The sequence below is a fragment of the Trichoplusia ni genome, chromosome 13 (assembly GCF_003590095.1).
Source record: "Trichoplusia ni isolate ovarian cell line Hi5 chromosome 13, tn1, whole genome shotgun sequence".
Taxonomy (NCBI): Eukaryota; Metazoa; Arthropoda; class Insecta; order Lepidoptera; family Noctuidae; genus Trichoplusia; species Trichoplusia ni.
The window spans coordinates 3,483,220-3,508,449 of NC_039490.1; the positions used below are offsets into that span (position 1 = coordinate 3,483,220).

General features: G+C 33.7%; 1 protein-coding gene across 7 annotated transcripts in view; it reads right to left on the minus strand.

Annotated features, from left to right (window-relative positions):
* Window positions 1-268: 268 nt before the first annotated feature.
* The window catches only part of LOC113500038, a 120,562-nt gene continuing 95,600 nt past the window's right edge, over window positions 269-25,230 (minus strand). For 6 of the 7 annotated variants that reach the window (XM_026880693.1, XM_026880692.1, XM_026880694.1 and 3 more), the window contains 7 exons: window positions 15,577-15,836; window positions 10,287-10,523; window positions 9,518-9,901; window positions 3,931-4,215; window positions 3,553-3,711; window positions 2,584-2,721; window positions 269-2,423 (listed from right to left, as the gene is read on the minus strand). In XM_026880693.1, coding sequence (XP_026736494.1) covers window positions 2,079-2,423; window positions 2,584-2,721; window positions 3,553-3,711; window positions 3,931-4,215; window positions 9,518-9,901; window positions 10,287-10,523; window positions 15,577-15,836 — 1,808 coding nt within the window. In that variant the 3' untranslated portion in view covers window positions 269-2,078. The remainder of the gene's footprint in view (window positions 2,424-2,583; window positions 2,722-3,552; window positions 3,712-3,930; window positions 4,216-9,517; window positions 9,902-10,286; window positions 10,524-15,576; window positions 15,837-25,230) is intronic. The other variant, XM_026880689.1, reaches the window with a different exon arrangement.

Genomic DNA, 25,230 nt, shown 5'->3' on the forward strand with positions numbered 1-25,230 from the left:
AGCAATATCGATTTCAGGGGAAATATGGGGTTGTATATTGGCGTGATTACCTGTAATATTGCATTTTGGCACAATTTATATCGCTATATTATATACTATATGTTATTATATAAATATTGATATAATCTACATTATTAAACCAAACATCAATAGATATATCTAGCTATTTGACAATATAACTCTAACTTTAACATTTATAAAGCCGTGTCACATATACATAAAAATATTTAAATAAGCAGAAAGGTTATAAATAAAAGAAACGAAAATAATTTGTATATTGTTTTTACTTTTATCACATGGATTACACAAATCTCAAATCATTTAATCAGACTTCAAAGCGTCAATTTCTAAACGTCAAATTGTACTTCAAGCAATGACAGATCAGCAAACGTCAAATTTGAATAATTGTCAAAGCTCTTCAAACAATATGACGTTAGAAATTTGACGGATAAAACGTCACATAAGAACATAAGACAATACAATTTCAAAAATTTAAAATTAGCGAACATTTTTAAAGCAATTGCAAAACGCCATTGGCTTGAGCAAACAGTTTGCCATAATTGAAGAAAATATGAAAAACATTTTTTCAAAAAACTTTTATTTTTCGTCATTTAAAGACACGATTATTGTATGTACTTCAACTCGATAAACCTACGTGCAAAATTAACTTCGGAAGCTCAATTTTAAAATTACAAACTGCCGACCATTTTACTTAGGCCCCTACATTTAAATTAGTCACAAAACTAAGCTTCGTACAACACAACAGTAGAGGTCTATTTAAACTGGCTTTTAAATAACATGTAACATCAGTTTGATATGTTTTATGTACTATATGTTATTTTAGGCGTATCAGCTTTATTCTCATAAGATTGTGTTAATATCAACAACCCATCTTCATAATAAATGGAAACTCTTACATGCAACTATTTACATTTATAATATAAACGACACCGAAAATGGTAACGTACCGCTATGCTATCGAGATTATATAGTTAGGCCTACCCAAATATCCAAATATGAATTTCCAAAACGCGTTAAATAATACAAAGCTAACGTTCCATCGAATATTTCTATGAAATAAAACATTTTATTCCAAAAACTATATAATTACGCCCTTTTGGAAATAAACCTATTTAAACAGCTGCACTAATTTTAATTAATATAATACTTATAGAAACAAAAATATACAATCAATAAAAACCTACTATGTATAAATAACAGCCTAGAATTTTACTATTCAATAGTAAAATTGTTTCATTTAACTATTTTATAATATAGTTCAATATAAATAAGGTTATGGTACGTAAAAGCAGTGTCGAAATTGATACAATACTTCATAATAATAGTAATAGACCAGCATGATACAATAATTTTGATGCAGGCCCAGTAGAAGGTTGCTTACAATATCCTTGAGTCATGAAAAAAGTTTTTAAAACGTTTTAAGTTTCCTCATTAGCAGCGATGAATATCTTTTAGATTAGGACTGTTTCAATTGTTAAAGCGAGATATGAATGTAGCGTTGTCTCGCTTCTACGTTTGCACCATCTATAGGATCTCATAACACAGGCCGAAAGTATTGTTTTTCTCCGCCCATTGATATTGTATGACAACCTCAAATTAACACTAACATCCAAACCTATATTAAAATATCGATTAAAATTCGAGTAATATCATTAAAAACATTGCATAATTGTAATTTCAGCTAAACATTTTAAACTTTCACTAATTTCTCGACCATTTCTTGAAAGAATAATGTTAGTATAAAAAAATGCTAAAAATAAACAGACACTTACAATACTTTTTGGTTTTAAAACAAACTCAAAATGTCTGGCTCAATTTCCAAAATATTCAATTACAGACAAGACATTTAGACTTATGTATTCGTGTATTATAATATATTTCCAATATAACAGGAAGCTTCTCTCCCGGGAAGACAATTCCATAAACATTAGCCAAATTAATCAATATCAAAAACTTCAAAATTCTTTAACTATTAATAGGTATAATCATAACCTGAATCGATAACTAGAAATCGATTAGAATCGATTTACAACCGTTAGTTAACATTACCTTTGCTTTCACAATTCTTCGGTGGATGCTATGGGAGCTTTGAGGAGTGGGGTTCTGGGGCTTTTGGAGCCATCGGAGTTTCTGGAAGCTGCTTGGAAGTCTTCGTTGGAGAGCGAAGCAGGTAACGGAGCAATCTTCAGCTGATGGCCATTCAACTTGATCTCGGTAATGGAATGTGATCTGCCGTGATTGACGTTGGGTTTCTCCTTATTAGTAGTTGTCATGGGGTCGTGGGTTGGAGTCTTGGCTAGCGATTGGGTTACTCTTGTCCTGTTGGACTGTTCCCTTAGTGCCATTTGGTAGGCCACTTCGAATGCCTCGCCTAGTGTGAGGATAACTTCAGTCGCTTGATCCTGAAATAGATAGATATATCATGATGACTAAATGAACTGACAAACGGTTATTTCTCCTTTCAATACTACCCAATCAATACACAAATAAAATCAAGTTTAGTTTTAGACTATAAACTATTGCATACCACTAAATAGTACCTAGACAATGCAAGACTCTTACCATGGTAGCAACTCTAAACACGTGACAGTAATGACTTCTGCTGGCGTGGTCCTTCGTGATGTACGCGAAATGAGTCAAGTCATCAGCATCCTGGCACGCGCAGTGGATGTTTCGGATCTCGTGCTCACACACCAACTCCTGAGGTGGGAAAGGAAATTTAATACGAGAAGAATTAAAAAAACCGAAAGTTGTGTAGCAGAAGTTGATAAATATTATGGAATGCTTTGATACATACATTAATTGGCATCACGCCAATTAGTTTAATAAAAACTACGCAAACAAAATAAAAACTGTACTATTTTAACTGGACAGTAAACTTTCGTATCACAAAAATAAAACGCCAAAATTCTTTTAACAAATTCTGTCCAAAACAAAATTTCAGTGATTTTTAACGCACAAAAAAACAGGCCAAATTAAATTTCAGCCGTGCTTCGTAAGCATAACATTGAAAAAAACACTAATTATCCCACTTAACTAACCGTGAAGAGTTCTAACATAAAAATTCATTGTACAAAAAGGGACGAAAGAAAAAACAATCCTTTTTTTCAAGAAACACAAAGAAGAGATTGGTCATCGTTCCGATCAAGTGTGAGGAATGGCCCGTAATTAAAAATCAGACAAGAGCTAGGGTCTTGCCGACCCTTTGTTACGGACCCCGGGATGTTTGCCGTCTTACACTTGGATGATCTTCAAAGACTAAACTGTATCTAAAGTTTGCGACGTAAAGGACCAAAACTACCAACTTAATAAGGAACGTGTCTGTAAAAACAATTTTATGTTGTTCATTTTTTAGATCGTCGTCATCCGAAAAAAAAGGAATATCATTACAACAAAATCAAAAAGATTTTATATTAAAACACACATCATTATACTCTAGTCAAAAAACCTTGTGCCACATTTTTCCATCCTTAGGTACTTACTCTAGTAATATTAAACTCTTTTGTGCCAAATTATTCCATCCTTACTTACCCTAGTAATAGTGTTTAGGAACTTGACACCTCTGTAGCTGATGGACAAGATGATATCGGGGGAGTCCCTCGGTTCTTTGGTAGATTTCTTCAGCTTCTGTATCGACTTCTTTGTGGATTCTGTGCCTCGGAGCTCTTTCACCACTGTCGATCCTAAGTACTGTGAATAAAATGTATGATCAAGATATTGGTTTGTGACGTCTTAAGATATTCCTGTTGACGACTCCAATTAAATTCAACACAAAACGAAACTTATTTAAATAAATCCTAAGATAAATCAAGAAAATTTCCTCCTTTACCAAGAATTACCTTCTTTCGTGCGATATCGATACTAATTTTACCAAATATTTAAAAGAAAATGTGCTAAAATTAAACTTACATTAGCTACATAAGTTACAGCCCCAGTAACAAGCACAAAAGGCTGATGCTTCCACTGTGTCTTCAGCGCTCCTGGTACTCCGACCAGCAGCTCTGAAGGCGCTCTGATCTCCAGGTCCGAAGGTCTTGGAGGTTGAGGAGCAGGCCTGTTCTTTTTGCTGCGCTTTAAGGTCTCTCCACCAGGTGGCGCCAGGGTCGGCACTACAGGTGGTGGAACCGGCTTGAGGTTTTCAGAAGGCGGTAACTTTTCTTTGATTTCTTCTTTAAGCTGCTGTATGTTGTTCTTCTAGAAAAAATAACATTATTGTTGTATATGCTTTGATAAAGACTAAGAAACTACGTAGGTTCTTAAAAACACATCAATGTTTACTATTCCCCAATTACTATTTTCATATTCAATTCAAATTGCCACTTCTCCTAACTTAAAATGAACCCTAAAATGACACAGACAAACTAAGTACCTGAACGCGAAAACCTATGAAAAACACTAATTAAATCAAAAATACGCAAGGCAACAAAGCACAATACGAAACAAAACGTAAAGTGACACTCGCACTGAGATTCACACTTCAGAGGTGCAAAACAAAACGCAACGGGGAAAATTAAAAACATAGCCAGTAAGCGTAAAATTTTAATTAAGGTACTAAATGAAAGGCACACAAGTAAATAATTGAATCATCTAATTTGATGGTGTCATTGGTGAAAAACTAGACGCGTATGAAAGGACCAGTGTTCCGGTAGAATTAACTCGAATGGAAAGGCGTAATATGGTGCTATAGGTACCAACTACACGTTCCGAAGCCACTTAGGTGTCAGGACTTAAGGACCGGTTTCAATTGGATAAGGTTATTTTATTATTTGCTCTCGTTTGTAAGATATTAAAACTGTGGATAGGATATTTTAATAACAGCGTTGAAGAATGTCTTTTGCATTAAGACATTATGTCATTTAATACATCATCGTAAAGTCTTATAGAAGTCAAAATATTGAGTATTAATTTATCGAATTTACACAGTTTTGTTCAAATGAAACACAAAATTTAGAAAAAAAAGATAATGTGTTTTAGCACCATCAAAGTATTCACATTTATGATCAATAATTCTGTTCATGTTATTGAAATTACGAAAAAAAAATTTTTTTTCCATCATTGCCTCAGATCTGTTCAATATTGTATCAATATTCGAATTACTTATTCAGAAATATTTCTACGTGTGGTCGAACATCATATACCTATACTTGTCCTATTGTAAGCCAAATAAATTTCTACATAGTTATTTCAACATTAATCGTGACAGATTACGTTTATCAATCATTACAAGGGACCGTATCGGCCGATGTTTATGAGATAAACAGATTAGATACGGCTTCTCTATTTGAATGGACCGTAACGGTTTTTTATTGACATTGACACTAGAGATTAAAATAGGTAGTCTGTATTGCGAAGGTTATGACGAATTGTAAGTAGTGAACTGATTGAAATAAAAAATGGAGTGTTAAAGGCGAAAGTTTATTGGTATTCAGAATATATTTAAATTTGAAATTAGGTTTATCTAAGTGGTGTTAAAGGACTTATCAAAAGGTTATCGAGAGCTTGAAATAAGGAGTATAAATTTTCCACTCATATCTGCATTAGCCTGTTAATTAAGTTTTGTATTCAGCATCCAAAAAACAAAATACAAAACTTAATTAAATAAAACGTCGTTACATGAGATACAAAATACCTATTTTCTAAATAAAATTAATACATGTTTAAAGAAAGTAATAAATAATTTAATCCTCATAAAAATGAGTGTAATAAATCAATTCTAAAATGCAAGTACGCAAGCTTAGTTGGGGCGGTCTACGTACAGCTCCCTACACGAGTTGAGTACCCTACTCTCGTTCAATGCGAGCAGTTGAATAGACGTCGAATTGAGCACTAATTACCTATACAGGGTTGGCGACGTGTGAAATTAAAAAAAAAGCCTGCAAATGCACGTATGTGAATATCTGTGCACACGAAAATTAGACGCGCTTGTATTTTAAATGAAATTCTATGGTTAACGTACAGCCGCCATATGTAAAAAATGGGCATGAATTTTAAATAAAAATTTTTTGTATAAAAGTATGTAACTTAGGAAAGAAAATAGTACGAACTTTGAATTTATACTAATATTATGAAGAGGAAAGATTTGTTTGTTTGTGTGTTTGTTTGACACGAATAGGCTTCGAAACTAAGGGACCGATTTGAAAAGTTTTCACTGTTGAGAAGCTACATTATCCCCGCTTAACGTAGGCTATAATTTATTTCCAAAAATATTAGGCTTCCGTGAGAAAATTGCAATAAGGTGTCAATTGTGTCAATCGAAAACCTATTTCTGCGAACGCTGCTAAAACTATTGACAATAGAACAAAATGATGTACTACGGGTTTGTAGATCTTTTTAAAATCTATCTTCTAACCACGCGGACGATGTCGCAGGCAACCGCTAGTTAAGAATATTTTGAATCCATTCGCACTTAAGTATGTAACATAATATTTATGTGGAAAAGTAATTGAGCATATTATATGGGTAAATAGTAGAATATCGTAATTTTGCATTGAATGTTAGTAAACCAGACAAGTGGCTAATATTATGCGATTTAGTACCTGCGTGCCAAATACTTATGTTAATAGCGTAGCTTGGAATATACGGCTAGATTAGATGGTTCTCCATATAGATATAATACAAAATATTGGGGAATTGAAAGCATTTTGTATTTAATTGGTTTTGAATCAATAACCTTAAATGTTTTTGACAATATGAATAAAATAGTGCCATAAATGCTGTTTATGACGAAACAAAATTATGACCAATTATGTTCCACAAATTATAATGAGCTTGATTTTAATTAATTATTATCTATTGTGGACATTCCAATGGGTCATGATACAAATACAGCCTGGTGGCATTCACACGAACAAACAGACAGACAGCGAAGCATATTAACCGAGTATAAAACTCCTCATATATTCCTACTTAGTTAACACGACATCCTCACCTTAAACATATTAAACGTTAAATTATAATTAAGCGAGTTAACTAACGTATTACATATTTAAAACTCATCGTCAAGATGTTACTAAGAGGAACGAGATTAAAACGGCTAATCTCAGTTAAATTGCTCATCTGCCAGTTAATTACGATCACGTGTGGGGCGGTAGCCTGGCAACGCCCCACGCAGGTGTGCTAAACATTAGGAATGCTGTCAACGATTTTGGAATTTTATTAAAGAGTATTTTCTTGTGTGTGTGCTTTTTGACGGCGTTTTAGTTAGGGGTATGTTTATTGAGTGTAAAGAATGTAAAGATTAGCTTCGAGTCTTCTGTTGACTGTTAAATAACGTTCAAATGGAAGACGTTCCGTAATTTTTTTTAGTATATTATCTTAAAAAAAATTGATGCGTAATTAAGTTTTGTACATAATATAGCGCCTGTTTGAGGTAGAACCTCCCATTATAGCGTTAAAGTAAATTCAGTTTTATCAAACTTGACATAATTATCTGAGCCTTGAGCATACTTAACGGATAAAATAAACATCTTAAATGGTTGTTTACAAATCTGCACAAAAAGCAAAGCTTTTCTCCAAAATCAAGAAGCACATTTATGGCTGTTCCGTATCGTAAAAAAAATACCTCATATTACATATGCCAATTCTATATGTATTATTCTATAACATTGGACGGTAGTACAGCAGGTGTACTCGTAAAGCCTGTACCTTATAATATCAAACCAGTTACGGTATCAGGATATCCTCTTCAAATAAATTGCCAATAACCACAGAGACCGCAGGTGGGCAACGCCGCACCGTAAACTTACCATATCATGAGCTCAATAACAATTTCATGTTTAATAATATTCATTTGCAACATTGAAGACGTTTAAAAATACATTAATTAAGAAATGGATATTGCTCAAACTGTCCAGATGCACCGCCTAAATTTTTGAGCTTTTACGAAACTTTCATCACACTTTCACACATCATCCCCATCACAAGATATGGAAGTCAAAAGTCAAAATGAAATTCGATAGCAGAAGATTTAATGGTAAAACAAAGGCTCATTAAACCATAACAATTAATGGGGGTCCAGTCTACAATTTTACGGATGACAGCCCTTGATTTGTGCTTAGCCTCATCAAAACCAAATGCCAACTAACAAGTTATCCAATTACTCATACACATCACTTTAAGTCACATCACCCTTTAGTCCATCAATCGCTTGGTCGGTCTCATTGTATGGTGACATAGCAACACCCTCAACAACTCACAATCGTCGCTTTACTGCAAGGATATCCTTTTTACAAGCTTTTTGATTGAGCGAATTGCTCACTTCATTGCTCAGATTGAATCATCCTGGGGTGTCATTTGAATACGATTTGATAGGCATATGTATTTATAGTTTACGATTTAGCTTTTGATATGGGATTTCGAATATATTTTTTTTGGATTTTAACCAAATAACAATATGAAATTTTGAATAATGCACAGATTTCTTAAATTCTTCAATGTTGTCAAAGTTTAATTCTAAGAAATCAATCGGAATTCTAGAAGAAATCAGGTTTTTCATGTCAACTAATCACAGTAGCTTAGTCAATGTCAACGCTAGTAAAGATCAAATTAATGCAGTCGTATTAATAATATTACTAGCAGCTTATAATTAACGAGGTTTGCAATTAAAATTTCTAGACTAGTATTAAAAATGTATCTCAATTTCTTTCATATGAAGTCCAAGTTAGTGATTTAATTCAAAACCTGTCCCACACTGTCTCAAAATCCATCTCATTCATCAAAATCAGTTCACTTTCTAGAGTACAATTAAAACAAATCGCGCCTCAAATTCTTCGGCCCGATTTCGTCTTCGTCAATCAATCTATTTAGAATTCAACAGCATTCTGCTTCGTCTCCAAAATTCGTTACGTGATGTTTTTACGACATTTATAGGGCGAATTTACTACATCAGTGTTGTAATCGCTTTCTCTTGCTATTGATCAACCATAGTGTATGGGAGACGTTGCATTAGTATGCATGGTGTTGACACCAATCGTGAGTGAACACTCAAACACATATTACCTCTGCATTATCATAATATTGATGACTATCTACCTGCCTTCACTGGCTTTAATATTGTAAATCATTTCTGGGACGGATTTGGTGACCTTAATTATATATGAATGGATTCTATTAAGACATGTTTGGAAATATTAATTGTTTGAAATCTGTATGCGGTTTGAGTATGTACCTGACATCCGTTGGTAATTTTAACTGCAAACTCATTCTGTTTACACCTCACTCAACTAATTACATTTGAAAAAGTAATCAAGGTCAACTAACCTACTGGCAATTTGCTCAAGCGTTGTTATAATTATGCATTCCAAATCATTCAAAAAGCTTGGTACCTACTTCAGAACTACATAATCACCTTTAATCGGAGATCAAATAGTTATCGTTCTTGCAATCAGAACCATTCATAACATATGATAATACCATTCCATTGTTCATTGTACACGTCTACGGGGCTTGCATTTATAGTTGCAAACACTTTAACATCTACAACACAATTATCACTTACCAGAGTATTGAGATCTGCATTTATATCTTCCATATGATTCGCTGGACCATTGTGTTCACCGGAAACCGAAGCCAGGATCCTTTTCCGATGACCAGCCTTCTGGATCTCCAGTACAGCCGTCAGTTCCACCTCCCATATCCTTCTCACCCTATCCATATCTACATACAAATGTTTTCTAAAAGTATCACTATATTGTTCTAAGTTTATATGCTTTAGCCATTCTTCTACAGATTCATTTTGGTTTTTACTTATATTGTTATTGTTATGATTATTGCTTATTTCAGTTATTTTAAGAGGTAATTGTTTTGCTGATTCTAGTATTTTTTGTCTATCATTTTCTTCTATGCCCATTTCTCGGAGATCGTTTTCGTCAAGGATACCGTTCTGGAACAAATGTTATTGTTATATGTCTGAGTGCGTAATCTCATTTACTTTTTGTCGTTAACTACTAAATGTGTTATTGTCCCAAAGGTTCATGACATGAAACAAATAGTTTTACGTAACAACAATAATTATTTTACTGTGTTCATCAAGATTAAAGTTTTCACAAAACCATGTAAAAAATAAACAATGTAAGTCTTTGATGCGTATCGTATCGACACAACAAAAAACTTGTTAAGATTCGTGCACTGTTCTCACAATCAAAAAGACTTAAGGCACCATATATTATTCCGAAGATAGTGGTTTCTTAGGTTTACGCGAACGTTAGACATTGAAATAGAGTTTCATCAAGTAATTTTATAGAATATCTAAAAATATAAGTACTCACAACAAAATCGATATCATCGTATCCACTTTCCAGAAACAAGGTCTCATAATCATGCAGTCCCATGCCGGATAGCCAGAGGCCAAGGCTCGAGGCCACGGAGGGACTGAGACTGGACTCGGAGCAGCTCAGGCCGAGCCTAGAGGTGAACTCCTGCTCCAGCTCGGACACGAAGACGGACTCCCTCACCAGCTTGCTGCCAAACGACGCCATTATCTCTGAGATCTTCGCCCATTCCTCCTGTTGACAAAATAGAGACATTTAGTGTTAATAGTAAATTGTCTAAAAACAGGTTAGTAATGGATGTTGAAAAAAAGGCACAATATACTATAGAATGTGTGTAAATAGAATTGACATAACTGTGCAAATCCATTTTTTTCCGAGACATCAATATATTTTATTTTTCAAAGTAATATTTATGTATATCTTTAACACAATCACTCGAAACTATATTCCTAAATTATTTAGTTTTATTTGCGATATACAAGCGGAGTAAAACCATGAGAAAATCCTCCTTACATACATAATTAGGTATATTATGTATATTGTTACGAGGTATGCAAGAAAATATTTACCAACTAGATGAAATACAACTCTTTAAACACGAGAAGAAAGGAAGGAATTTAAAAATAAGTTGTAAAAGAATTTGGTATTGTAAATGAGTAAAACATACCTACTCTACTTTTATTGTTAATTCAATAGTATTTACAACAATCGTCTTATTGCTGTTGTGTGTTTATACCTATGTATCCCTATATCATGTGTTAAACAATACGTTATCTATGTCTGGAATTGTCGACAACTTATCATTAAAATTCCTTAAACAGTTTGTTTTTGTATATTATTTATACAAATAAATAATATTGTAGTGTCCGATTGTTTGTAATATTGAAATAACTCTTTTTAATTCATGTTTATGAATATTTATATGGTAAATGCACCAAAATTGCATTTTTATATTTTTTGTCTGTTTGCTCCGGCTTGTCTCTGAAATGGCTGGACCGTATTTAACGGGACATTAGCTGGCATAAGTTGGCGTAATAAGGAGTAAATAAGACTACTTTTATTTAAAAAGAAAAAACTAATATTTCAAAAAGTAATGTTGCTTTTATGTCATAAATATTTTAAGTGTCATTTTTTAGGCGCGAACGAAATTGCGGGTACAACTAGTTTAAACTTAAATTACATACAAACATTTGCTGAAAGAAAAAACATTCCTTTTTAAACAAATAAAAAAGCTTGCAAAAGCCTTTAAATTACGTTTAATTAAAGTTTAAGTAAATTTATTTAAAGTTGAAACTGTAATTAATTCAAAATAATTTTATTACTTTAATAAAGTCAGGCATCGAACGTTTACCTACACGAAGGCATCTGCTTAACACCTGCACGTAATGTTATGTACAGCGGATAATAACCTCTTTAGTCCGGTAGGCTGGCATCACTGTGACAGTTTTGTTATTAACCTTTTTGTTACCATAAAACAAACAAGCAAGAAAACCAGTCTTTTTTTTGGGGTGAATGTATTTTTTTTATAAAATTTAATCAATAGTATAATAAATTTGATCTTCGTGTTGAAAAAATTATAATTATTAACAAGAGCTAGCTGCTACTTATATGACGTATATGAAGAAGTTTATCTTATTTTAGAGATGAATACCTATTTACATTAATAAATCTTTTGAGCCATTTGTATTTAAATCTTTTTTTTAGCGTAAGGATAAATAGCACTCCACTTGCCGTTTGATACAAGATCAAATGAGATGCACATTCGCACATAAATCGCCTTTAATACAAAATAAACTAAATTGAAATCGCTTATCCGTTTGGGAGCCATGATGTCTCAGAAAGACGAACAGATGATGACACACGTCAAACTTATGACACCCGTCATTTTGACACTTTTCAAAACTGACAACATTTAATAACAATTTTTCAGTTGTAAAGAATAGCAGATTGCCATAAAAAAAGAAAAACAATTTTTCATCCACACATTAAATTTGCATATCACAATCTCTTCAAATTACTCGACATCGCAACAGCTGTCAATCCGACACGCTTTATGTCTGCGCGTGCGCACTTAATGTCCAGTGTCGGGAGTCACCTGTCTGAACACCTGTGTGCATGCAACCTCCTTTTAAAGTAAAACCTTGTTGTGGAAGCGGGACAGCACGCTACATGATGTAGAGCGGCATCTCGTTTCTATATTGGCATCAGTTTTACTTTATGACGTAGTGGTAGGATGCTTGGCCACCTGTAGGCTGGTTTTATAGCCTATTTAATGGTGCATTTGTCTTCGATTTACGCTTGATTCGCGGTATGAGCAGGTTATGTATATTGTATATTATATGGCGTTTTTGTTTTATTTAGATCTACATATATGAATAAGTTAGCGGGTTAAGTTCTTTAAATGACATTGAAATGAAACGACTTTAAATGAATGAAAAATCGAACACATATCCTCCAATTTAGAAGTCAGGACCACAAACGACCTTCAAACTTTTCAGTGACATTGTAGATATATGATAATTCACTTAAACATATTACAATTTACTTTAAAACATAAAATAAATACTTTCCCCTCGAATTAGAACACAACGTGACATTGAAACTTTCATAAAAACTTATATAGGTATATCTATAACCTTACGAACAACATCCTAATTCATATTTTGGAGGAATCACAAGAATAATCTTCGTACTTAATTTTCAGTCTTACAATTGTACAGCCTCCCTTGGAGACCCATAAATAACGAAATATCAAATTAATAATAATCACCACATCACGTTTTAGTGATAAGAGAGACAGCATTTACTTTATACTGAATTAAATTTGCGCTACATTAAAAAATACAAAACATAACCTACACTTTCCTTGAGTAAGGTTAAGTAAAGTAAGTGCTAAGGACAACTTACTTCATCACTTAAAACGAATGCAAATGAAACAGACAAAATTATCCTTTAAACTAAAAGATACCAATTCAAATGAATGTTTGAAAAACAAAACACGGCTTCAAAGGGTATTTTTAATTTGAAAACAAAACGCTATCACCGTATTAGCAATGTAAATGAGCGTATTTACCAATATGTCATGGTTATTTTATCTTAACCATTGAATTGTTTCACTGTTTGTTAGCGACCTTGTGTGCGATCTTGGAAACTGCATAATATAATTAATATTGATGATACCACAAATGATGTCATTGAACTGTTTTAAATATGAAAGCTATTTATAAAACAGGTTTATTTAAGACGTTCTTCAAAAATCTTGTCTTGTATTAGGTAGTTTTATTTTATCTAAAAAAATGTGTGATAATACACATTTGACCTGACCTTTACACATCCTCGAATTCTCTTGAAGCTGTCAAGTTTAAGCTGTGGTTTTAACTTTTGTGTCAAATGAAAATGTATCTATTTTAATCAGTTTTCTTAGAAAATATAATAATATTATAATTATAAGTAGTATATTCTTTCTCTCCTACTTAAGTTATGCCCGACAGGGTCCATAATGACCTGTGACCTTACTAAATATTTGCGCACCTGTATACAATTATAGTATGCAATAAAGAATTGAATCGATCGATATAGGACCATGTCAAAAGTTAAATACAAGTAAAAAATACAAGCCTCATGCACCAGGCACTATAGAAATTATTCGGCTCTTTGAAGCACAAGAGACAGACGTACAATTTGGCACAACAATAGTATTTGTGAAACACTGACGCATCTAACAAAGGCAGGAAGTATGGGAATTATCTGCTGACGTCAGCACCTGTGGTTTTATGTACCCCCTCTATATGTTGTTGTATACAGGGTGTTATGAAAAAGGGATCGGAGGGTTATTATAATTAATTTGGTGGCCACAATATCAATTCTAAACTAATATTACTAATATGCAAAGATATAGATATAATAATATGTTTAAACACCGAAGGCTGGATGTGTTATTTATTATCACGGTAACAGCACAAAACGAAACAGTGTTTTTTTTTATTTGTCTAAATGACAAGTCACTAATGATAGTATAATGTATTTTATTGAATTATAAATCATATATTACTTAAATTAACAATAAAAAATAACCTTGAACATCCCGCATAAAAGCAACAGCCTGTATACAATCATTTGGCTGTATAGTATAATTAGTACGCAGAAATAATGCAACGTTAGTTATTCTTTACAGCGCCTGGGCGGGCTAACAACGGAAAATGAGGCACTTCCTTTTTCTTTGTGTAGTGTAGGTGAGTAGGGGAGCAAATGTATAGGTTTCAACGGTCTTCAAAACATGTACTAACATAGCACTCCCTTAAATGATTTTTTTGTATGATTTTATTGAGTACTATCGGCTCCGCGCTTAACATACCCAAAATGATGTCCTAATCGTGGTTATAAACTATCTGTTTACTAAGTTTCGTCAAAATCCGTTAAGTGGTTTTTGCGTGAAAGAGGAACAAAGATGCTTACAAACTTTCGCGTTTATATGATATAATAAAGTGTTACAAATCATAAGCTAATATTCCATGCGTTTTATTGATTAATATTTACGAAGAGCGTGTTTCATGAAGTTTCTTATTCACAAACAACACAGATCTTTCTCATATTGATGCTAATAGATGGCGTGATTTCATCATGATGTAACTCAATTTGAACAGTTACGACGCCCGACCTCAACGATAATTAATGCTACTTTTATTCATAACCTGTAAAATGTTATGACTCTTACTCCAAATGGTATTAGTTAGCCATTTAATATTCAGCAATCGAGAAATAATTGAATCGGGCAATAAATAGGAATATAAATGCATATTAATTTAATAGGAATGTAGATAAGTTTAATGAAATGATTCATATTATTTCGTATTTGGTTAGAAATGTCTCTAAATCTTTAAGTTGGGTTTGGATTGATGATTAATGATTTATATTTCGACGAAAGGAATTTCTTAGGTAAGTTACCTATTTTTTTAACTTCACAAGCTTTATTCAAATTGTTTTAAATACTACCTATTAATTAGTATTTTTTTTTTTCACACCGGTATGTCTGAAATCCGCGCTTTCAAACAAACGAATTCAATACTTTAATCATCATCAAACTTGCTGTAGCGTAGGGTACGCTACAGCAAGTTTACTCATTAGAACACTTGCAAATAATTAAAAAAAAAACTATTTTTTTCGGTGAAATTCGTTTAACGTGACCGATATGGATTACAGAAGCTACACAATGTTTGTAATGGTTACTAGCACTGATACATAAACTATTTCACAAAGAAATATTTAATTATATAATTTATATAATTACCTGCTCATCAAACGGGCTGAGTATCGACAGTGACTTCTCCCCGCTCTGCGTGGAGCTGGTGGTGTTACTCCTCCGCCGGACCTCCTCCTCCCCGTTGACGCTCCGCTCCGCCTGGCCATTCCTCGCGACGGGCGGAGGCGCAGGCTCAGTCGGTGACGCGTCGTACACTGACTTTAGCTTCCTCAGAGTCTTGGGACGTTCGGCCGGCATCGGCCGCAGTCCGATACCGTCTAACGTTGTCGTTGAGCCTTTGAAGAGGCCTGTGGACAAAGAGTTATATGTTTTAATAACAATAAACTTGTATACACAGTAGTGTCAAAGGTGACCTACTGTTAGAAGTAGGATCTCTACCCAGATCTGGATAGATTATGAAATTCTGGATCGACATATGTTAGGAGAGGTAGTAGGTACTTGACACAAAAAATACAGGACCATTTAACGAAAGTATTTTCTTCAATATATGTAAAATTTTATTTTTACGAGTGTTAGAAAGTATAAAACAGATTCAACCACCAAAACTTTTCGATTCTGAAGACAGTCCATAGTTCGCGACTTTTTGTATTAGTTGACAGCACGTACTTGGTCGGATGATGTAGTCACATCAATTCGTAACGAGAGGTGATAAATCTTGACTATTACAAGACACTATTCCGACTATCACCGACCATTTCGCTACACACAAAGAGAACAAGCTACACGCACCGCTAATTGTTGCACATTTCCTCATGACCCATTACTCAAAAGATTTATGAGATCGAAGATCGAACACGAACTATCACTGACGTAACATTTATCTATTACTGTCCCATTATATGTGTCTCACAGCTAGAGCTATATGCATGACACAATCATGTCATACTTTCGTACTAAGATTATAAAGGCAAAAGCGTGTGTGTGTACGTTTGTCATCTCAGCACTCTTAAACGGCTAGACTAAAATTTAAAACATTTAAAATGCTCGCTTTATTACTTTGGTATCGCAGTCTGTCCGTCTGTCAGTAGGTCGTATCTCATTGATGTTGCTAGATAGTATAGAAGCTAAATAGTAAAAAAATACATTTATGACGTATTTCTATCGCCGCTATAATAAAAATTATTAAAAATAAAGATCGATGTTAAGCGTCATAAACTGATTGGGTAAATATTTGTCAGTCTGAAATTAATATTTCACCCAAGCGATTTGGTATCGTTTACCCTATTTATTCCGTAACTATGTAGACACGACAAAAAACCGCGAGTAGCATCGCGAGGCGCAGCTAGTGTTATATATGTATGTTCATACATGATATCAGTCATGTGATTGTGAAGAACTACTTAGATATAGATTATCTGTGGATGGTCTGTGATTAGGCTCATTTCTGATAGGAAAGGAGGACTGAGTTTTATTGAATGTGTTTCGAATACCCTAATCGGTTTCATCTTTAATTCAAGACATTCGATTATATGGATGTACTTTTGAGGGCGAAACAATTAACTAGAGGAAAGTTAACAAAGCTTTCATTCTCTTGTTGTGGAGTAGAAATATTGTAACAAAGTTTATCGCGCAACACAAGAGCATAGTTTTTTTGAAGTCCGATGACAAAAAAATAGACAGTATACATCGATATACACAAGGGATCGAACACGCTGTGCTCGAACTGCAGCTGGTTCGATCCTAGCCTAGGTAAGCGTTTGTATGATGTTCGAATCCTTGTCATGAGTTTCGGTATCTTCGTACATGTGTAATCAGTGGAACACAAGGACCTAATTAAATTTATGCAAGACTCGTTAAAAAAATATTGATTTATTGAATCCTTTCTCATAGCATTATTGAACGATATGCTTGACATGCTAAATACAGTAGCACTTATCTTAGTTCTGATGGAACAGACGCTATCGATCGGCCTTGTCACTAGACCGGTTGTTTTGATAACTAGACCAGCCTTGGTGCCGATAGTAAAACGTATTTTCACTTTTTATACATCGTGTTTTGAATGTCTAATGTAATACTTTAGAACAAATACAACTGTTTCTTGTGCGTAACACTCCTAAATTATTATTTTGGGTCTATCTTATAGTTTGTTTTTAGTTTATTACCTACATATTTTAAAATCATTTAAGACTTAGTCATAAATGTCGATTGAATGATTTCCAGAACCAATTTTGTTGATTGAGTTTGCGTTTCTAAAGTCTTTTGGTAAATTATTGATTCAATATGTCACTAATTTTTGGTTCGCTGTGCACTAAACTTGTTAGAATGGAAAACTAACGTAGCAATGACTACATAATAATATACGACTAATAGGTATAATAAGTGGAGAAGTATTAAAGAAGTGCACATCGAAATTTAGAGCTGAAATGGTGATCAAAACAAGTAATATACTTCAATAAAAACAAAAACATTCGAATACATCAAAATAAACAATGTAGAACGACGCAGACACACGATATTCCCGCAGTGCGTGCGCGCATGCCATACAATTCAGGCCAATTTATTCTGAGTACGGACGCGTGAAAACGATTTTAAGCTCATTACTATAGTTTGCTATGATTTACTATGAAGCCACTTTCATATGGGGTAAGTAGAGTAAGTAGCGTTTAAAATTACAAAGTACTGGGGAAAACGTTGATACAGTTTTAGAAAACGGTAAACCTCGTTGTTATTATTATGATATGGAAGACCATTTTATAATCTTAGAATCGTTTCATTATAAGAGACTTGGCAAATAACACTAACTGCCATGGTTTTTAAATAATGTTGTTTTATTAGCAAAAACGTACAATCAAATTTAAATAAAAAAACTACTGAGCCAACCTTGAAGAAATTTTTATGCCACCAACTTACTACTTCACGTTAAACGAAAAATAATCAATAAAATCAGTTCATCCAGTCCGAAGTTCTGAGGTAACAAAAATAAAATAAAGATGATAAAAGAACACTTATTTTGATAATCACAATGTGTACATCTGTTTTCAACGCATCGAAATACTAATAAAAGTACAAATTAATGTCTCATATAAACAATGAAAAGTTTCGAACAGTGAAACCTCTATTTAACACAGCATTAATCGCAAAAACACTTTTATGTAACGGACAAAGCAATCACTATATGTACACAACTACATAACTGATGAAAGTGACTGTAGCTTCAGACAATGGGTTCGCAAACAATAAGGTATTGTGGTATCCGTGGCCCTGCCAGCCCTTGGTGTGAACCAGACTCGGTTTGATGGCTGGGATTACACGCGGTGCGACCACATGACAATCAGAAATCGTGGATATGTCCCACGCAAGTGTATAATAGGTAAACTGGTCATATTACCAAGTATAATACTTATATTATGATATCATTATGCACCTATGGAGGTAAGGGATAGGTGAGAAACTTCTGCAAAATAAATTTCATAAGAGTAAATTATGTTTTTGCCATATTTCTACACTAGATGAGGTAGTTTAAGTAACGTATCTAAACTTGTAACTTAGAGATCACTTTATACAAAGAATATAATGCCAGTGTTACCCTTTTAAATTCAAAAGTACTTCTAATAAATAAAAAGTATGCTTAATAGGCACTTGAAAACAAAAAACACTTAATATCTCGGCTTCATTACCCATTTCTCAAGTAGAACCAATTGTTTAACAAGGCTCTCATACAAAAAAAAAACAAAACAGTCTATAAAAGAAAATTGCTGAACAAATACTCAATAACAAGTCTTCTGATACAAGGAAAGTGTTAGGTGACGTTGACAAGGATCTGCACAATATATAAAGCGATTGCATCAATACCAAGGTAATGTAAAACGATAATAATATGACGGCCTTAAACATATTAATCACTGTGTTTGACAAAACACAGAATGACACATTTCGATTCGTACGTATTAAAAGTAAAACGCATGAAACAAAAGATAAACAAAGGGAATTTGCAAAGAATGACATCATTTGAGGAGTTAATGTTCTGGTCAGGTTTGTTAGGTGTCTTAAGGGTAAGCAAAATTGATAATTTAAATCCCGAGAATGGTATATGGTAATGTTATAATATCTATGCTTCAATATTTTCTAACTCCTAGATGGTTGATATAATACTACGTTTGACATGGGAAAGGCGAAAATAAATAAATTGTATGTAAACTACTATTGAAGCATGTGGTCCTCCTAATTATTTACTGAGAACCATGCGGGTTGGCATTCGCAATTTATGGCTGACTCCAGACATACCTATTTAATATATTATATAGGATCTTCCTTTCTAGCATTACAAACACTGAATTATCAATACCAAGAAACAACCTTTTCTTTATAAGGAAGGTTATTAAAATACTTTAGTTTACCCAAAACAATTGAGTGCTGTGTCAGAACGCAAAACTACAAAAAACAAAATATCTGTGGTCTACTTGGTACAATTTTATAAAAACGCTACAGGTAAACATTAAAATTATAATCAGTATTAATGATGTCAATAGTTCCACATATTGTCTTAAGAGGACACCAGTTGACACTACTGTACTATTTAGCACAATAGCAATCCCATTAGACTTGTGTGAAGTGGGTTTATAGCCTACAATATAACATCAAGTGACTGTGACCAAAGAAATAATAGATGCACAGATTGATGTTATACATTTGCATATTTTACGAGATAATTTAAATTGATAGCTTTTAAAGTTGTGGGTCAATTATGACAGAATATGTATTTATCACCTTAGAGTCACATTAAATTACATAGTCACTTGTTGTGCAGAAATATCGGCGTCAACAATCAATTTAATTGATTAACCAATTAAAATTATTATTATGGACCTATCGTAAACTATCGCCGCTATTTAAGTCGTAATCCTGATGAAATAATATGAAGTAGGTAAGTCTTAACCCAAAGTCAAAATGAAATTAAAAGTTGCCAAATAGGAAATGTTAATCAAATCTGACATTTACGTAAACAAGGCGTTTACATGATGTCTAATACTATGCTATTAAACGCCATTAATCAAAATCACATGTTGGTGTACAAAAAATATTGTAGGTTTAATATTGCAGACGAAAGTTTTTAAATTGACAGTGAAACATGGATATGTCAAGAGTGTGAACAAGAATATGAAAGAATCAACAAACCGTATTCAATAGTTATTTTTGAGTCTAGCATAACTTTGAACCAGGCACCTTCAAAATAATTGTCAAGAAGTTCGGATACACTTACAATTTCCCATTAGTGTGGCAATCATTTAACAATCCAAACAATTGCACCGTCGTCATCTCTTCATTAGTCAGATTTATTTAAGGAAACTCCTAGAACTATAACTTTTATTTTGCGATTCAAAGCACACAATTCATCACTATCTGAACACGAAAAATCACTAAAAACTTCCTCAACGTCACAAATTCCCGACTCGATTTGTCATCGGAGTGGTTCGAGTAGTATTACTTGGTATATGATGCACTGTCCACGATCGTCCTGGCAGCCGTTACCGAGCCAACTGACGCGTCCAAGTGAAACAATATTGATAACAGTCTAACGTCACTTATCGTACACCACTTTAATAATCTGCATCAATTTAGTGGAGACAATTGGTGGACAATTTCGTTGGAGACGAGGGGTACAACGAGTGGCTTCAATTCATTGATATGTTGTTGTCTCTGTTTCTCATTCGCGATAAACTTGAGTTACATTAGAATTACGTCATACTTTACTATAACATACCGATGGTTTATAGGTACACCTGCTGACCTAAGGTCGAGTGTGTTGTTTTGAATATACTTGCACTTTACTACCGTTTTATCAAGAGATAATCAACTTGTTATCATGACAAAATTAAAATTGACCACAAGGTCATTAAGGAAGTCAAAATCTGGATGTCAAATTTCAAATGTTGGGTTCTTTTGAACCCCATTAAACTTAGTTTGGAGAAAGATGGAATTACCCAAAACACGTATGTGCAATCAACGAAAAATATACGCAATTATTGACAAAAATCAAAACTTTCCATCTCTCTCCCAAAACCTTATCAACAAACTTTCGTTCCAAACAAGAGATTAGTTAAAAACTTCGAAACGCTAGTCAAGCTAGGATTACTTCCAAAAATCCCGGTAAGGGTCTTGTTATCGCTGTCTGTGCGACATTCATCTGTTATCTGTACTGGAATGTTGATGCGAATCGAAGCACGTCACTTGAAAACAGGAGTGCCGTGTTTGCAGTCATCGAGGATTAATCAGACATCGTTCCTGGATTTTTGTAGATTGGCGTGAAACGGAAAAAATGCTATTCAAGGAAATCTAAAAGTTAGGTGTCCTTTAAGTTTGAGCGCTTTTGTAGAGCTAGTAGCAGAAATCTGTTATTATAATTTAGGATTTGAATACGTTTTGTTCCTTGATATCAAAAATGTCGTTATATACAGTTGTTATACACAATAGACTACCCGGATAGCCGAGTGGTTGTAGTCATCACTAAAAGTGCGCACTTTTAGTGATGGCGTCTGTAATGGGTTCGAGACCCGTGTAAGACAAGCGATTGTGTGATGCTGATAAATAAATGATTGTCCTGAGCCTGGATGTTTTAGTGCTTGTGACTTGAATGTTTGTGAAACTTCCAACAAAACAAGTGTAAAAATAATTAATGCTTTGAATGATAACGATAACAGTTACTTATCGATGCATTCTGCTTATCTTTTAAAGTGACACACCCTTATAATGCATCTTAGAATGAAAGCAATGATATCATTTATTTTTGATATCAACATGTTCTTTTGTAACGTGACCGTCGAGTCGTATTAATCTAGACTTTAGAGTCTTTAGACGTAAGAAAAATGACCATAATTATATTGCGCAACCGAGGCTTGCCTCGAGTATTCTTTATACAGCATGTTTTGTTTAATACATTTTAGTTGCAACTTTTTTTACCTACGAGTATGTAACATGTCTCGCTCTACAAACACTGATCGACTTTAAAGATAAGATCATTATCGCCTAACATCTAATATTTTCTAATATCGTAGCGATAATCATAAATCATTTAATAATAATCAGTACTGATAATATTAGTTCCAGATCTTATCTTAATTGGATTAGAAAGTGGTCAGGTGTTACGAAATATGGTCAATGGCTTTTGGAGAATGAATGAATATGAATGGATTAAGTAGTAATAGTTTTAAGGGTTCTGTATTCAAAGGATGAGGTATAAAATAGGGACAAAGGGTCCGCTGTCTGTTCGTTCGTCTGTCCATCTATCGCCAAGACTTTCTGAACCGTTTTGGCTTAATATTTGATAATTCCAAAGTTGATTAATTAGGTATCTGTCGCCAAAAAAAAATTAATAGTTAATAATGTGGGGTTGGTACAATATGAGTGTACCAACCCTAGCTACATCGGTTTGCATTTGATGGCTGACCATTTTTGGACAGAACCCTCATTCTCGTAAATCCCACAAAAAGAACCAAGGTTTACCAAGACTTGCGATAAAAATTAGGGCCTTCATTTTTTTTGTCAGCTTTTGACAAATATGTGGCAAATTTATGTAAGAGTATTTAGGATAAATATCTTTAAAATCTTTTTCAGAAGTTTTATTAAGTTCAGTAATATAAAAGTAAAGTTTGAGCACGAAACGCTATTTTAATTAAATTACAGCTTGTATTCCAATTCCATGTTAAAATTCTAGTTTCTTAACTATATGATATTAATACCAGTAACAGGTCATATCAATATGACATAATATGACATCCCTGTCACCGTCTGGTGTACAGTTAACAGTATTATAACACTAAGCAGACGGCATATGTTGTAGATTAAGTTCCAGTAACCGAACGCCATGTGCTCACCGACAAGGTTAAATATATTTCGGGGTTAGGGTTGTGATTTAACCGTTTGGTTAAATAACAATGATTTAACTGTAAGGTTATTTTATTACATTATTACATTTAATTAATAGGCCGTAAACGGTTTAATAGTTATAACTGTTTGTTGGAAATTAAATTTTATTTCGAGGTTTAATTAGTGAATCATTTATAGGCGACGAGAAAGAAGAAAGAGTGGTATTTTCAGTAGTTAGCCGATTATCGGATAACAAGTAATAGACAAACGTTCATAATGAAACCCAACCATTAATATAAAAGTTAAACCTAAATTCATGTCTGGCTAATACTAAAAACTTAGCCATATCTAAAGGTACTGAAAAACCTTCTAAAATTTACCACTACTGTGACAAGCATTAGCCGTTCCATCTCATAGTATATAATATGACGATTAAATCAACGAGGTTTCCTAGCTCGGATACCAGTCTCCCACAAAGTGAAGTTTTTATAAACATAATTTTAATAAACCCGATGGAAAAAAAGTAAATGAAAAAGTTTTATATTTACAGCAGTAACTTGACGCTGTTTTCTTGTTTGCCAACCCTAAGCCAGCTAAGATAACAACAGAGGATGTGTAAGTTCAAAGTTAACAGTTTATCTTCACGCGCGTGAATCTGTGGGGTGGGTAAACATCTAGCTTACGGTGAGATTGGCGGAGTGACTTCCTGCGCCAAATGATCACATGAGATATCTACCCTAAGGTTAAACACGGTTTGCTATACAACCAATGCACGTTACAAGACCACAGACGTTTTTTTTGTTTGAGATAAAAGGTAGATAACTTAGCTCGTGGCTAAGCTATAACCGCATAAGTGATACGATCACAGGTTAAGCTATGCTTGATGCGGTTGGTCTGTAGATGGGTGACCATCTTTGTCATAACGAGTTCCTCCGTGTTTCGGAAGGCACGTTAAATTGTGGGTCCCGGCTGTTATTCCTACATCTTTGACAGTCGTTACAGGTAGTCAGAAGCTTGAAAAAGTCTGACAGCCAGTCTAACCAAGGGGTATCGTGTTGCCCAGGTAACTGGGTTAAGGAGGTCAGATAGGCAGTCGCTCCTTGTAAAACACTGGTACTTAGCTGAAACCGGTTGGACTGGTAGCCGACCCCATCATAGTTGGGAAAAGGCTAGGCCAATGATAAAAGGTAGATATTATTTCGGTTAAACTTAAAAGTAAAGAATATTTTATTTAAGTTGTGCATAATTCGTATTCTTGTGTAAAACAATTAAGAAATACTGTATGATAGTTTTAAATAAGAGCGCAAGTTTTAAAGACTTTACCAGAATCCAAACAAAAAAAATTGTCTTAAAAAATAATAACGTCAAATAGAGACGGAATGTTCTTGTTCGTAATTCAAAAAACATTGTGGCAACATGTAAAAATGAGTCGAAAGGAAACACCAAACTTTTTACAGAAAAAAAAGATAGCGTTCTAAAAACAAATGGAAACCTTATCCCGCCTTATCCATGTCTTTCAAAACGTAACTTTATAAAATAAATATGAATCAAAACGAGAATCAATCTTATATCGATGACAATAAGGTATAAAATGTGTGTTAGTAAAGTAAAAAAAAGTAGAAACATTTTTTAACTAGTGAAACCCGATAATTCTTGTTGGTACAGTTTTTTTTCTTATAGTGTGTGATACACGTGTTTTCATTTTATAATGTGTTTCTAATTTCTTGACAGCAGTCGGGCTGTGGGATGCCGTATTACCCAGTTAAAAAAGAGATGAGGCAGCTTGGCAGTATATCTATTTAATTACTAATATTCAGCCGAGACACTAACCTAAATATTGAAGACAAAATTTACCTCGAAATATTTATATGATCCCTC